Below are 17370 nucleotides of genomic sequence, written 5' to 3'. Positions count from 1 at the left end.
TTGTCAACAAAATTGAAGCTCATGGAATAAAAGGGACAGTGGCAGCATGGATACGAAATTGGCTAAGTGACAGGAAACAGAGAATAATGGTGAACGGTTGTTTTTCGAACTGGAGGAAAGTACACAGTGGTGTTCCCCAGGGGTCGGTATTAGGGCCACTGCTTTTTTTTAATGTATATTAGTGACTTGGACTTGGGTGTACAGGGCACAATTTCAAAATTTGCAGATGACACAAAACTTGGAAGTGTAGTAAACAGCGAGGAGGAAAATAATAGACTTCAAGAGGACATAGACAGGCTGATGGAATGGGCAGATACATGGCAGATGAAATTTAACACAGAGAAGTGCGAAGTGATACATTTTGGCAGGAAGAATGAGGAGAGGCAATATAAACTAAGTGGTACAATTCTAAAGGGGGTACAGGAACAGAGAAACCTGGGGATATAAGTGCACAAATCTTTGAAGGTGGCAGGACAGGTTAAGAAAGCGGTTAAAAAGCATACGGAATCCTGGGCTTTATAAATAGAGACATAGAGTACAAAAGCAAGGAAGCTACGTTGAACTTTTATAAAACACTGGTTCGGCCACAGCTGGAGTATTGTGTCCAATTCTGGGCACTGTACTTTAGGAAGGATGTGAAGGCCTTAGAGAGGATGCAGAAAAGATTTACCAGAATGGTTCCGGGGATGAGGGACTTCAGTTACGTGGATAGACTGGAGAAGCTGGGGTTGTTCTCCTTAGAGCAGAGATGGTTGAGAGGCGATTTGATAGAAGTGTTCAAAATCATGAAGGGTTTAGATAAAGTAAATAAAGAGAAACTGTTCCCATTGGTGGAAAGGTCGAGAACCAGAGGAGACAGATTTAAGGTGATTAGCAAAAGAACCAAAGGTGACGAGGAAAAACATTTTTACGTAGCGAGTAGCTATGATCTGGAATGCGTGCCTGAAAGGGTGGTGGAATCAGATTCAATCATGGCTTTCAAAAAGGAATTGGATAAATACTTGAAGGGAAAAAATTTGCAGGGCTACTGGAGAAGAGCAGGGCAATGGGACTAACTGGATTGGCCTTACTAAGAGCCAGCACAGGCTGAATGGCCCCCTTCTTTGCTATAACCATTCTATGACTCCATGACTGCTGCCACTAGAGGAAGAGATCTCCACTTCTGTTTACTGTGAGTGGGAATCCTCTTTTTCTGGGGCCCCGCCTATAGTATATAGATGTAAACAATCTTACAACACCAAGTTATAGTCCAACAATTTTATTTGAAAATCACAAGCTTTCGGAGGCTTCCTCCTTCGTCAGGTGAATGTCAGGAAATCCTTGAACCTTTCGCATTTATATTCAGAGAACAATACCTGGTGATTACAGATAATCATTCCAACTGCCCGTTGTCAAGGCAATCAAAGTGTTCAGACAGAGAGGTGTTACTTACAGGACCACCGAATTTACAAACGGCCAGAACACAAAACAGAGAGAGGCCATGCAGACACTGCGACAACGGATGAACGGACACCGCGCAACAATCGCCAGACAGGAGGGTTCCCTCCCAGTCGGGGAACACTTCAGCAGTCAAGGACATTCAGCCACCGATCTTCGGGTAAGCATACTCCAAGGCGGCCTTCGAGACACACGACAACGCAAAATCGTTGAGCAGAAATTGATAGCCAAGTTCCGCACCCATGAGGACGGCCTCAACCGGGATCTTGGGTTCATGTCACGCTACACGTAACCCCACCAGCGAATAAAAGTTATCTGTTTTTAATTCAACGGGTCATTTTCTGTCTTTCTCTTCCTTTCGGATGTTTCTCCCTCTCTCTCTCTGTTTTGTGTTCTGGCCGTTTGCATATTCGGTGGTCCTGTAGGTAACACCTCTCTGTCTGAACACTTTGATTGCCTTGACAACGGGCAGTTGGAATGATTATCTGTAATCATCAGGTATTGTTCTGACTATAAATGCGAAAGGTTCAAGGATTTCCTGACATTCACCTGACGAAGGAGGAAGCCTCCGAAAGCTTGTGGTTTTCAAATAAAATTGTTGGACTATAACTTGGTGTTGTAAGATTGTTTACATTTGTCAACCCCAGTCCATCACCAGCATCTCCAAATTATAGTATATAGAGGCTTGAATTGCCTTGGGGAGATGGGGTCTGGTCCGGTTGACTGAAAAAGCTCATGTTTTTTTTTCAATGGCTGAGAAGTGAGTGTATGGAGTATATCCTGCCTGGAATGCTTTACCACAGGTGGCTATTGAGGCAAAAACTATTATTTAAAATGGAATTCTATAAGTATTTGAAAAGGACAAATATAAACATCTATGCGCATGCGTAGTTGGCCGAATGGGTTCAGGGGAGAAACCAGGACCCGTCGATTCCTCGCCGACCAGACGTGCCTCACTCAAAGATGGCGCCGGTCAGTCAAATAATCACATGCCAGTCTGCGCACGCAATCTGCGACAGATAGGGAAAGTGAGGCGTGGAGCAGTCGATTTGTCCCGGATTTCTCCGCCGTCATGTCCCAGAACATGAGGGTGGTGTTGCTGTTTGGCGGTTTTGCCGCGGTTCTGGGAGCTGCATTTTACCCCATCTACTTTCGGCCACTGATGTATACGGAGGAATACAGTGAGTACCGAGAGGGGGCAGGGGGAGCGATGTGTCGGGGCAGGGCCGCGGCCTCACCCGCTCTCCGTCAGTCGCTCCATTTTTTTTTGGGGGGGGGGGTTGGTGCCTGGGCCGCCCCTGCTGTCAGGTGTGGGAGGCCCCGATGTGTCGGGGTGAAGGGTCACCCGGTGTTTGCGGGCACGTCACAATCTCGCTGGTCAAACGACAGTTTAATTTAAAATTTAAATCCCCGGCAGGTTCGGACATTGTCCCCGCCTTAAAATAACCGCCCCCTCCCCACACACACATACACACTCACAACACGGGGAAAACCTGCCCCCATACACACTCACAACACGGGGAAAACCTGCCCCCATACACACTCACAACACGGGGAAAACCTGCCCCCATACACACTCACAACACGGGGAAAACCTGCCCCCATACACACTCACAACACGGGGAAAACCTGCCCCCACACACACTCACAACACGGGGAAAACCTGCCCCCATACACACTCACAACACGGGGAAAACCTGCCCCCATACACACTCACAACACGGGGAAAACCTGCCCCCATACACACTCACAACACGGGGAAAACCTGCCCCCCATACACACTCACAACACGGGGAAAACCTGCCCCCATACACACACACTCACAACACGGGGAAAACCTGCCCCCCATACACACTCACAACACGGGGAAAACCTGCCCCCATACACACACACTCACAACACGGGGAAAACCTGCCCCCCATACACACTCACAACACGGGGAAAACCTGCCCCCATACACACACACTCACAACACGGGGAAAACCTGCCCCCCATACACACTCACAACACGGGGAAAACCTGCCCCCCATACACACTCACAACACGGGGAAAACCTGCCCCCACACACACTCACAACACGGGGAAAACCTGCCCCCATACACACTCACAACACGGGGAAAACCTGCCCCCATACACACTCACAACACGGGGAAAACCTGCCCCCACACACACTCACAACACGGGGAAAACCTGCCCCCATACACACTCACAACACGGGGAAAACCTGCCCCCATACACACTCACAACACGGGGAAAACCTGCCCCCACACACACTCACAACACGGGGAAAACCTGCCCCCATACACACTCACAACACGGGGAAAACCTGCCCCCATACACACTCACAACACGGTGTAAACCTGCCCCCATACACACTCACAACACGGTGTAAACCTGCCCCCATACACACTCACAACACGGTGTAAACCTGCCCCCATACACACTCACAACACGGGGAAAACCTGCCCCCATACACACTCACAACACGGTGTAAACCTGCCCCCACACACACTCACAACACGGTGTAAACCTGCCCCCATACACACTCACAACACGGTGTAAACCTGCCCCCATACACACTCACAACACGGGGAAAACCTGCCCCCATACACACTCACAACACGGGGAAAACCTGCCCCCACACACACTCACAACACGGGGAAAACCTGCCCCCATACACACTCACAACACGGGGAAAATCTGCCCCCATACACACTCACAACACGGGGAAAACCTGCCCCCATACACACTCAACACGGGGAAAACCTGCCCCCATACACACTCACAACACGGTGTAAACCTGCCCCCATACACACTCACAACACGGGGAAAACCTGCCCCCACACACACTCACAACACGGGGAAAACCTGCCCCCATACACACTCACAACACGGTGTAAACCTGCCCCCACACACACTCACAACACGGTGTAAACCTGCCCCCATACACACTCACAACACGGGGAAAACCTGCCCCCATACACACTCACAACACGGGGAAAACCTGCCCCCACACACACTCACAACACGGGGAAAACCTGCCCCCACACACACTCACAACACGGGGAAAATCTGCCCCCATACACACTCACAACACGGGGAAAACCTGCCCCCATACACACTCAACACGGGGAAAACCTGCCCCCATACACACTCACAACACGGTGTAAACCTGCCCCCATACACACTCACAACACGGGGAAAACCTGCCCCCACACACACTCACAACACGGGGAAAACCTGCCCCCATACACACTCACAACACGGTGTAAACCTGCCCCCATACACACTCACAACACGGGGAAAACCTGCCCCCATACACACTCACAACACGGGGAAAACCTGCCCCCATACACACTCACAACACGGTGTAAACCTGCCCCCATACACACTCACAACACGGGGAAAACCTGCCCCCCATACACACTCACAACACGGGGAAAACCTGCCCCCATACACACTCACAACACGGGGAAAACCTGCCCCCACACACACTCACAACACGGGGAAAACCTGCCCCCCATACACACTCACAACACGGTGTAAACCTGCCCCCCATACACACTCACAACACGGGGAAAACCTGCCCCCCATACACACTCACAACACGGTGTAAACCTGCCCCCCATACACACTCACAACACGGGGAAAACCTGCCCCCACACACACTCACAACACGGGGAAAACCTGCCCCCACACACACTCACAACACGGGGAAAACCTGCCCCCACACACACTCACAACACGGGAAAACCTGCCCCCACACACACTCACAACACGGGGAAAACCTGCCCCCATACACACTCACAACACGGGGAAAACCTGCCCCCATACACACTCACAACACGGGGAAAACCTGCCCCCATACACACTCACAACACGGTGTAAACCTGCCCCCATACACACTCACAACACGGTGTAAACCTGCCCCCATACACACTCACAACACGGGGAAAACCTGCCCCCATACACACTCAACACGGGGAAAACCTGCCCCCCATACACACTCAACACGGGGAAAACCTGCCCCCACACACACTCACAACACGGGGAAAACCTGCCCCCATACACACTCACAACACGGGGAAAACCTGCCCCCATACACACTCACAACACGGGGAAAACCTGCCCCCACACACACTCACAACACGGGGAAAACCTGCCCCCATACACACTCACAACACGGGGAAAACCTGCCCCCATACACACTCACAACACGGGGAAAACCTGCCCCCATACACACTCACAACACGGGGAAAACCTGCCCCCATACACACTCACAACACGGGGAAAACCTGCCCCCAGACACACTCACAACACGGTGTAAACCTGCCCCCATACACACTCACAACACGGGGAAAACCTGCCCCCATACACACTCACAACACGGGGAAAACCTGCCCCCATACACACTCACAACACGGGGAAAACCAGCCCCCCATACACACTCACAACACGGGGAAAACCTGCCCCCATACACACTCACAACACGGGGAAAACCTGCCCCCATACACACTCACAACACGGGGAAAACCTGCCCCCATACACACTCACAACACGGGGAAAACCTGCCCCCATACACACTCACAACACGGGGAAAACCTGCCCCCATACACACTCACAACACGGGGAAAACCTGCCCCCATACACACTCACAACACGGGGAAAAGCTTTTTTTTTTTTTATTCGTTCACGGGATGTGGGCGTCGCTGGCAAGGCCGGCATTTATTGCCCATCCCTAATTGCCCTTGAGAAGGTGGTGGTGAGCCGCCTTCTTGAACCGCTGCAGTCCGTGTGGTGACGGTTCTCCCACAGTGCTGTTAGGAAGGGAGTTCCAGGATTTTGACCCAGCGACAATGAAGGAACGGCGATATATTTCCAAGTCGGGATGGTGTGTGACTTGGAGGGGAACGTGCAGGTGGTGTTGTTCCCATGCGCCTGCTGCCCTTGTCCTTCTCGGTGGTAGAGGTCGTGGGTTTGGGAGGTGCTGTCGAAGAAGCCTTGGCGAGTTGCTGCAGTGCATCCTGTGGATGGTGCACACTGCAGCCACAGTGCGCCGGTGGTGAAGGGAGTGAATGTTTAGGGTGGTGGATGGGGTGCCAATCAAGTGGGCTGCTTTATCTTGGATGGTGTCGAGCTTCTTGAGTGTTGTTGGAGCTGCACTCATCCAGGCAAGTGGAGAGTATTCCATCACACTCCTGACTTGTGCCTTGTAGATGGTGGAAAGGCTTTGGGGAGTCAGGAGGTGAGTCACTCATTGCAGAATACACAGCCTCTGACCTGCTCTCGTAGCCACAGTATTTATATGGCTGGTCCAGTTAAGTTTCTGGTCAATGGTGACCCCCAGGATGTTGATGGTGGGGGATTCGGCGATGGTAATGCCGTTGAATGTCATGGGGAGGTGGTTAGACTCTCTCTTGTTGGAGATGGTCATTGCCTGGCACTTATCTGGCGCGAATGTTACTTGCCACTTATCAGCCCAAGCCTGGATGTTGTCCAGGTCTTGCTGCATGCAGGCTCGGACTGCTTCATTATCTGAGGGGTTGCGAATGGAACTGAACATTGTGCAATCATCAACGAACATCCCCATTTCTGACCTTATGATGGAGGGAAGGTCATTGATGAAGCAGCTGAAGATGGTTGGGCCCCATACACACTCACAACACGGGGAAAACCTGCCCCCCCCCCCCCATCACACAACATGGTGTAAACCTGCCCCCCCCCCCCCCCATCACACAACACGGTGTAAACCTGCCCCCCCCCCCCCCCCCCCCATCACACAACACGGTGTAAACCTGCCCCCCCCCCCCATCACACAACACGGTGTAAACCTGCCCCCCCCCCCTCACACAACACGGTGTAAACCTGCCCCCCCCCCCTCACACAACACGGTGTAAACCTGCCCCCCCCCATCACACAACACGGTGTAAACCTGCCCCCCCCCATCACACAACACGGTGTAAACCTGCCCCCCCCCCATCACACAACACGGTGTAAACCTGCCCCACCATCACACAACACGGTGTAAACCTGCCCCCCCATCACACAACACGGTGTAAACCTGCCCCCCCCCCCATCATACAACACGGTTTAAACCTGCCCCCCCCCCATCATACAACACGGTTTAAACCTGCCCCCCCCCCCCCCCCCACGTGGCGTCAACCCGCCCGATATGAATTCATGGATCAACCACTACTTCCTGCAATTTAATATCGGGATAATAAATCCATTGTTTTCAGTCTCCCACCCACTCAGGCTGAACCAGACGGTGTGAAACCTCAGCACCCTGCTTGACCCTGAGTCGAGCTTCAAAACCCCACGTCCGACCTTATCAGCAAGACCATCTTTTAAATCACACACTTTCACCGCAGCCTCTTCAGAACTGAAACCCTTATCAATGTTTTGTCACCTCTAGACTTGATTATTCCAAATACTGTACCTCCACTCTGGCCCTCATCCTCCACAAACTCCTGACTTAGCCCAAGTGTTGCTCCTTCGGGCCCTACAAAGAAACCTTGAGCCTCCCCTGCTGACAAATTGCCGCCTGCATTGGCCCCCGCACGCAGCGCTCCCGCCCCAGGTTAAAATGGGGCTATAGTGTTTTAAGATAAGTGTAAGAAATCTCACATGAAAGCAGATTGAGATATATTTCCCTCTGGTTACTAAGGTGAACGGAAAAGTTGGTGTTGGTATAAAGTAGGGCAAGCTATTGTGTACTTGTACCAACTGTTTTTCTTACCTTACCAGCCACAGGATCTTATTCAGTTCAGAACTTATTTGTTAGTGGTTGTGCAAAACTACTTGTTCCTGAATATTTCCACTTCACAATAAGCATTACAGTTATGCCTGTAAAAAGGAGTAAACAATTTTACAACACCAAGTTATAGTCCAGCAATTTTATTTTAAATTCACCGGCATCTCCACATCATGTAAAAAGGAGTGTCTTGGAGTGAGTATAAAATAATTGTACAACTGCTTTTAAACAGGACAGGAACAAAAGGTGAACCGAAGTGGAATAAAGCAGGAGGAAATTCAACCTGGAGGTGAGTATTTAGGAAGTTGGTGCTCAGTCATTGATTATGCTTTAACAGGTTGGCAATATGCTGCAAACCCATTCAGTGAGCAGTATTCATGCTGGTTTGTAATTGGAATCATAGAATGATACAGCACAGAAGGAGGCCATTCGGCCCATCGTGCCTGTGCCGGCTCTCTGAAAGAGCTACCCAATTAGTCCCACTCCCCTGCTCTTTCCCTATAGTCCTGAACATTTTTCCCCTTCAAGTATTTATCCAATTCCCTTTGGAAAGTTCTTATTGAATCTGCTTCCACCACCCTTTCAGGCAGTGCATTCCAGATCATAATAACTTGTGTGTAAAAAGAAAAAAGTCCATGTCGCCTCTTGTTCTTTTGCCAATTACCATAAATCTGTGTCATAGAATCATAGAAGTTACAACATGGAAACAGGCCCTTCGGCCCAACATGTCCATGTCGCCCAGTTTATACCACTAAGCTAGTCCCAATTGCCTGCACTTGGCCCATATCCCTCTATACCCATCTTACCCATGTAACTGTCCAAATGCTTTTTAAAAGACAAAATTGTACCCGCCTCTACTACTGCCTCTGGCAGCTCGTTCCAGACACTCACCATCCTTTGAGTGAAAAAATTGCCCCTCTGGACCCTTTTGTATCTCTCCCCTCTCACCTTAAATCTATGCCCCCTCGTTATAGACTCCCCTACCTTTGGGAAAAGATTTTGACTATCGACCTTATCTATGCCCCTCATTATTTTATAGACTTCTATAAGATCACCCCTTAACCTCCTACTCTCCAGGGAAAAAAGTCCCAGTCTGTCTAACCTCTCCCTATAAGTCAAACCATCAAGTCCCGCTAGCATCCTAGTAAATCTTTTCTGCACTCTTTCTAGTTTAATAATATCCTTTCTATAATAGGGTGACCAGAACTGTACACAGTGCTCCAAGTGTGGCCTCACCAATGCCCTGTACAACTTCAACAAGACATCCCAACTCCTGCATTCAATGTTCTGACCAATGAAACCAAGCATGCCGAATGCCTTCTTCACCACCCCATCCACCTGTGACTCCACTTTCAAGGAGCTATGAATCTGTACTCCTAGATCTCTTTGTTCTATAACTCTCCCCAACGCCCTACCATTAACGGCGTAGGTCCTGGCCCGATTCGATCTTCCAAAATGCATCACCTCACATTTATCTAAATTAAACTCCATCTGCCATTCATCGGCCCACTGGCCCAATTGATCAAGATCCCGTTGCAATCCTAGATAACCTTCTTCACTGTCCACAATGCCACCAATCTTGGTGTCATCTGCAAACTTACTAACCATGCCTCCTAAATTCTCATCCAAATCATTAATATAAATAACAAATAACAGCGGACCCAGCACCGATCCCTGAGGCACACCGCTGGACACAGGCATCCAGTTTGAAAAACAACCCTCTACAACCACCCTCTGTCTTCTGTCGTCAAGCCAATTTTGTATCCAATTGGCTACCTCTGGTTACTGACCTTTCTACCACTGGAAACAGTTTCTCCTTATTTACTCTGTCAAAACCCTTCATGATTTTGAACACCTCTATCAAATCTTCCATTAACCTTCTCTGCTGTAAGGAGAAGAACCCCAGTTTCTCTAGTCTCTCCATGTAACTGAAGTCTCTGGTACCATTCTTGTAAATCTCCTCTGCACCCTCTCTCTAAGGCCTTGACATCCTTCCTAAAGTGTGATGCCCAGAATTGGCCACAATACTCCATCTGTGGCCAAACCAGTGATTTATAGAGGATTTGTTCATCCTTTATACTAGTATCAGTTAAACAGAAAATACATTAGTTTTAGTATAGAGCATCAATAGCTCTGCTGTAAACTGAAATCCATTTGGCCTTCTGTTTCTGGGCCATAAATACTTCTATTTGCAAATATTTTGTGGACCACAAAAGGACATTGGAAACTACAGGATGCAAAAGGACTCTGCAGTCCATGTGGTATGGTGCGACATCCGTAGCATTGAAAACGCCTACCACATCGTTGCCTGGAGTTGCACTATAATGGGTTTTACTCAAAGGAGGAACCTTCACGTAAAAGTTTTCAATGAAACGTACACTCCAGTGAATTTAATGTATAATAGATGTAGTTAAAGTGCGCTGTTATATAATACATTTCCATCTTTGTAATTGCATGTATCATAGGGAAGCCATGGTGCCCTGCCAATGCAGTAATCTCCTTTAGGTTTTTATTTACTTTAATCCAAAACAAAACACCATATTATACAGTCTTGATGTTGGACTAGAATATAGTCCCCATACAGTTTATTCTTCACATTGTCATGTGTTTTCATTGGCCTAACACACATTCAAATAACAAACTCCCTCAACATATCAGAATGCGGAGATTTGACATTGAGACATGATTGATGAAATGTCCATTACCCAGGCAGATACTCTGAATGTTTAACCAGATATTATTGCTTTATGTGGTGCTGTTAACAGGATCACTGTTTAGTTCTTGACATGACCATATAACTCAGTTCTGTCACTGAAGTTGAATATCACTTGACAGCAAATGTTTCATTCCCTAATTATTTTCACTATATGTAGTTCATATTTTGAATGTAGCTATTTTTCCGAATAGTTTTGTATGACTCTTAATGTGGCTACAACGTGAAAACATTGAGTATAACCTAATTTGTCACTATCTCCACTTTTACAACTTTTTATCTGTTTTGTTTAAAGGAATGAAAGTCTGGTCTGACCCCTTCAATAGGAAGTAATCTCACCATTGATGAGTTATAATGAAGAAACCCTTCAGAGACTGACTGTTTTGTGCTAGTCATGTTCCATTGATGTGGAGAAAGAATTCTCATAGGCTGCAATTCAGTTACTTTATTGGGTAAAGGCAAGAGTTATGTACTACATAATGTATTACATTATGTATGGTATGGATTTACTGTTTGAAATGTATTTTTGCATTTAAATTCCCCACCTTGTCAATGTTAGATTGTCATGACATTATCCCACATGAATTTTTTTTGGAACTGAGGGATTATTGTTTGATTTTTCTATCATTGGCCAGGTTGCACTTATATTTGTATACTGCCTTCTGATTCCACCCTAGTGCACAAATTTATCAAGACATTTAATTTTCATGCAGTAATTACAGTGTACTACAAATGTAAGATCACTGTGTATAATGTTAGAGTTTTTAAAAGCACACACTAATAAATGATCTTTTCTGGAACTGGAACAAATGATGGTTCATGAAGTGGTCAGCCTTAATCCCAATGAACAAACAAATTTAAGGTGATGAGACTGTAAGGATTAATAATAGGTTCAAGCTGTGGCTTTGGATATTCTAATAATGGTCACTAAAAGAAATGCAAATTGTTTGTCAATTATGTAAACTTCTGATCTCAATATCTTGGAGAAGCTTCATAATTATGTAGATTTGTTTTAAAAACTTACAAGTACTCATGAAAATAGTAGCTTGAAATAAATCATGCAAATATTCCAATTAGATAAGAGAACATGTTACAAGGTAAAGTTTGTACAATGCAGTAAAACACAGTTCTGATAAATTACAAAACTTGCATATCTACAGACTTCCCTGTGTTTCACTGGGGAAGACTATGTTGAAGTTGAAAACAGAATAAAAACTGCTGAATTAGCAAAGATGTACACTGTCCTTTTCTAATTGATCTACATTTAATACACTACTTGAATGTGCGTATTGCCTGATCAGTGTGTGCTGTGAGGTTTTTTATTGAATAATAAATATATTATTGTTCCAGTCATCTGACTTGTATTCCTTTGCTACATGGTAAAACATAAGTATGCACAGTTAGGTTTGTAGGAAGAATATAGTGTAAAACTATTGTATACAAGAAAAAAACTAGTCCTGCCATTAGAGCACAGGAATTGCCAATTCCAGGAACTGCCAGCTGTCAGTCATTTAGTGCAGTAAAAAAGTGAATGAATTATTTAAAAAGGAATTGGATTTACTTAACCAAAAGGAAAGTTCAGCAAAAAGGGCTTGTACTTCAGGTCCAAATAGGTTTGTGTTTGTTGGACACATATCCATCTATCTATATATTTGAGTCTTGTACCTAGCAATGCCTCACAAATCCATTACACATCGATGGCATATGTTTGTAAGAGAAAATATGATTATTTTAGCCAATCACCATAATGTAGCATAATTTAAATAACCCCTTGACCAAATGCAATGCAAGCAAAAACTATTAACTGGCCAGGCAAAAAAGGTTCTAATTATCAACCAAAAAAGTTTTGGTTGGTTCCCAAATTTGAGTAATTTGATTGGTTGTTTTTAGTTAAAATCAAATTACTCAAATTTGGGAATTGGATAGCACAGTGGGTTAGGCACTAGCCTTTTAAATCCAGCCCAGACCGATTGGATGAGAGGCTCCTCTGCTGGCTGAAAGGGTTCTGCGTGAAATCAAGTTGAGCAGTCTCAATCCAGTTCCTAATGGGCGTAGGTCTACAACATAAAACTGTCCCTAATTAGCAATGCCAATCAGACATAGGAACAGGAGTAGGCAATTCAGCCCCTTGAGCCTTTTCCACCATGCAGTTAGATCATGGCTGATCTATACTTCAACTCCATTTATCTGCCTTTGATCCATTTCCCTTGATACCCATACCTAATAAAAAATCGGTCTTGAAAATTTCAATTGACCCAGCATCCGTCTTTCGGATGAGGTGTTAAATCGAAGCCCTATCTGCCCTCTCAGGTGGACGTAAAAGATCCCATGGCACTATTTGAAGAAAAGTAGGGGAGGTCTTCCAGTGTCCTGGCCAATATTTATCCCTCAATCAATATTAAAACAAATTATCTGGTCGTTATCAGATTGCTGTTTGTGGAATCTTGCTGTGTGCAATTTGGCTGCCATGTTTCCTACATTATAATAGTGACTACACTTCAAAAGTACTTCATTGACTGTAAAGCACTTTGGGATATCCTGAGATTGTGAAACATGCTATATAAATGCAAGTCTTTCATCCACAGCCTTTTGAGGGAGAGAATTCCACATTTCCACTACGCTTTTCAGGAAAAAGTGCTGAATGTCTTCACTTCTGAATGGCCTAGCTCTAATTTTAAGATTGTGACCCTTTGTTCTGGATTCCCCCCACCAAAGGAATTAAATTCTCTGTATATACTCTGTTGAATCATTTTATCAATTAAACACCTCAATTAGATTACCCCTCAACAGGTGTAAGGAAGGTTGGTGTGAGAAATGGAAAAAATACCATGCTGTTGCACTAGAGGGTGTTGTTCTAAGGCTGCAGTTGAAGTTATTTGTTGCGGCAGAGTTGCTGTGGTATATTTGACCTTGAAGTGCTTGATGCTGAAACTGGCTGAAAGTTTGACCTGGGATTTCTAGTTGCTAAAGGCAAATTGTGTCTGCATGAAAGAGAAGCATGTTGGTAGTTGTAGTCATCAGCTGTTGTGGAACTACAATATCTAGAATGCAGCATGACACACAACAACCAGTAAAAAAAAGACCAGTGAGCTGTAGTTCCTGTTGACAAATTTTATGTGGGGGAGAGAGAGAAAGGTCTGCATCATCAAAGTTGTTGTTTCCATTGGATAAGTAGTGTAGATGGAAGCAGAAAGTTGCAAAGGGACATTGTAGATTCAGTGAGTGCGCAAAACTGTGGTAGACGGAATTCAATGTGGGGAAGTGTGAGGTCATCCACTTTGGACCTAAGAAAGAAAGATCAGAATATTTTCTAAATGAATCATAGAATCATAGAAGTTTACAACATGGAAACAGGCCCTTCGGCCCAACACGTCCATGTCGCCCAGTTTATACCACTAAGCTAGTCCCAATTGCCTGCACTTGGCCCATATCCCTCTATACCCATCTTACCCATGTAACTGTCCAAATGCTTTTTAAAAGACAAAATTGTACCCGCCTCTACTACTGCCTCTGGCAGCTCGTTCCAGACACTCACCACCCTTTGAGTGAAAAAATTGCCCCTCTGGACCCTTTTGTATCTCTCCCCTCTCACCTTAAATCTATGCCCCCTCGTTATAGACTCCCCTACCTTTGGGAAAAGATTTTGACTATCTACCTTATCTATGCCCCTCATTATTTTATAGACTTCTATAAGATCACCCCTAAACCTCCTACTCTCCAGGGAAAAAAGTCCCAGTCTATCTAACCTCTCCCTATAAGTCAAACCATCAAGTCCTGGCAGCATCCTAGTAAATCTTTTCTGCACTCTTTCTAGTTTAATAATATCCTTTCTATAATAGGGTGACCAGAACTGTACACAGTATTCCAAGTGTGGCCATACTAATGTCTTGTACAACTTCAACAAGACATCCCAACTCCTGTATTCAATGTTCTGACCAATGAAACCAAGCATGCCGAATGCCTTCTTCACCACCCTATCCACCTGTGACTCCACTTTCAAGGAGCTATGAACCTGTACTCCTAGATCTCTTTGTTCTATAACTCTCCCCAACGCCCTACCATTAACGGAGTAGGTCCTGGCCCGATTCGATCTCCCAAAATGCATCACTTCACATTTATCTAAATTAAACTCCATCTGCCATTCATCGGCCCACTGGCCCAATTGATCAAGATCCCGTTGCAATCCTAGATAACCTTCTTCACTGTCCATGATGCCACCAATCTTGGTGTCATCCGCAAACTTACTAACCATGCCTCCTAAATTCTCATCCAAATCATTAATATAAATAACAAATAACAGCGGACCCAGCACCGATCCCTGAGGCACACCGCTGGTCACAGGCCTCCAATTTGAAAAACAACCCTCTACAACCACCCTCTCTTCTGTCGTCAAGCCAATGTTGTATCCAATTGGCTACCTCACCTTGGATCCCGTGAGATTTAACCTTATGTAACAATCTACCATGCGGTACCTTGTCAAAGGCTTTGCTAAAGTCCATGTAGACCACGTCTACTGCACAGCCCTCATCTATCTTCTTGGTTACCCCTTCAAAAAACTCAATCAAATTCGAGAGACATGATTTTCCACTCACAAAACCATGCTGACTGTTCCTAATCAGTCCCTGCCTCTCCAAATGCCCGTAGATCCTGTCTCTCAGAATACCCTCTAACAACTTATCCACTACAGATGTCAGGCTCACCGGTCTGTAGTTCCCAGGCTTTTCCCTGCCGCCCTTCTTAAACAAAGGTACAACATTTGCTACCCTCCAATCTTCAGGCACCTCACCTGTAGCGGTGGATGATTCAAATATCTCTGCTAGGGGACCCGCAATTTGCTCCCTAACCTCCCATAACGTCCTGGGATACATTTCATCAGGTCCTGGAGATTTATCTACCTTGATGCGCGTTAAGACTTCCAGCACCTCCCTCTCTGTAATATGTACACTCCTCAAGACATCACTATTTATTTCCCCAAGTTCCCTAACATCCATGCCTTTCTCAACCGTAAATACTGATGCGAAATATTCATTTAGGATCTCACCCTAAATGGCGAGAAGTTAGGAACTGTAGAGGAGCAGAGAGTTTTAGAGGTCCATGTACAGAAATTACTAAAAAGTAGTGGACAGGTACAATGATAAAGGGTCGGCCATTTAAGACTGAAATGAGGAGGAATTTCTTCACTCAGAGGGCTGTGAATCCTTGGAATTCTCTACCCCACAGGGCTGTGGATGCTGAGTCGTTGAGTGTATTCAAGGCTGAGATAGATAAATTTTTGGACTCTAGGGGAATCAAGGTATATGGGGATCAGGCGGGAAAGTGGAGTTGAGGTCGAAGATCAGTCATGTCTTATAGAATGGCGGAGCAGGCTTGAGGGGCCGTATGGCCTACTCCTGCTCCTATTTCTTATGTTCTAATGTTCTTAAAAAGTAATTTAAATGGCTAATGGAATGTTAGCCTTCATCTCAAGGGGGCTGGAATACAAAGGGGTGGAAGTTATGCTACAGTTGTGTAAAGTTCTGGTTAGATCACATATGGAGTACTGCATTCAGTACTAGGAACCACACCTCTATTAGCCTTGGAGGGGATGCAGTGCAGATTCACCAGAATGGTACTGGGGCTAAAAGGGTTAAATTATGAGAACAGGTTGCATATAGGCTAGGCTTGTATTCCTGAGTATAGAAGATTAAAGGGTGATATAATTGAGGTGTTTAATATGATTAAAGGATTTGATAGGGTAGATAGAAACTATTTTGTCTGATGGAGAAGTCCAGAACAAAAGGGCATAACCTTAAAATTTGAGCTAGGCCATTCAAGAGTGATGTCAGGAAGCATTTCTTCATACCAAGGGTAGTGGGAATCTGGAACTCTCTCCCCACAAAAGCTGTTCAGGCTAGGTCAATTGAAAATTTCAAAACTGAGATCGATAGATTTTTGTTAGGCAAGGGTATTAAGGGTTAAGGAACCAAGGCAGGTAAATGGAATAAGATACAGATCTGCTGTGATCTAATTGAATGGTGGAACAGGCACAAGGGGCTGAATGGCCTACTCCTGTTCCTATGTTACTGTAGAGGCACAGTACCCAGACTGTACCATGAAAACAAGAGAATTTACAAATAATCACAAGGTGTACATGGTAGGGGGGGATAAAGCAAAAATAAAAATTGCTTTCAGTGTTTACAGTTTGTTTTTATGAGCTAACTGGGATGAATTTTTTTTGGAGGAGGCATTAATGTTTGTGCCAGAGCCAGAATGGGATGTTTGAGTTGTTTTGATGCTAAGCTCAGAAATTGAGTTAATCATCCAGGCATGGCTCATGGTAAATATCTGCCTCTTTATTATCCTGGTTATTGGAGACTCTGGAGAGACAGATCCTGGTCCAATCGTACTCCAATGACAGCTTCAGCAAGAATAGCAAATCCACCTCGGACAATAAGGGGGGAAAAAAGAAAAAGATTTTTGGGAGGAA

At 45.7% G+C, this 17370-nt stretch overlaps 1 protein-coding gene across 1 annotated transcript; it reads left to right on the top strand.

The window, feature by feature from the left end:
• The first annotated feature begins 2427 nt into the window (after window positions 1–2427).
• smim20 (small integral membrane protein 20) lies at window positions 2428–12257 on the top strand. The gene is made up of 3 exons (XM_068000640.1): window positions 2428–2618; window positions 8424–8480; window positions 11200–12257. Exons 1-3 carry the CDS (start codon window positions 2510–2512, stop codon window positions 11235–11237), a joined length of 204 nt encoding a protein of 67 aa, XP_067856741.1. The 5' UTR covers window positions 2428–2509; the 3' UTR covers window positions 11238–12257.
• Window positions 12258–17370: the final 5113 nt, after the last annotated feature.

Source organism: Heptranchias perlo, chromosome 1 (assembly GCF_035084215.1).
Source record: "Heptranchias perlo isolate sHepPer1 chromosome 1, sHepPer1.hap1, whole genome shotgun sequence".
In the NCBI taxonomy this organism is placed as follows: Eukaryota; Metazoa; Chordata; class Chondrichthyes; order Hexanchiformes; family Hexanchidae; genus Heptranchias; species Heptranchias perlo.
The sequence above is the reverse complement of the archived record's forward strand: the minus strand, read 5'-3'. Positions and strand labels throughout refer to the sequence as shown.

What these genes read in the sequence shown, in the direction of transcription:
- smim20 (XM_068000640.1), top strand. Translation starts at nt 2,510, where the DNA reads ATGTCCCAGAACATGAGGGTGGTGTTGCTGTTTGGCGGTTTTGCCGCG. An exon ending in GATGTATACGGAGGAATACA is followed by an intron (nt 2,619 to 8,423) that starts GTGAGTACCGAG and finishes GCTTTTAAACAG; the next exon opens with GACAGGAACAAAAGGTGAAC. An exon ending in GGAGGAAATTCAACCTGGAG is followed by an intron (nt 8,481 to 11,199) that starts GTGAGTATTTAG and finishes TTTTGTTTAAAG; the next exon opens with GAATGAAAGTCTGGTCTGAC.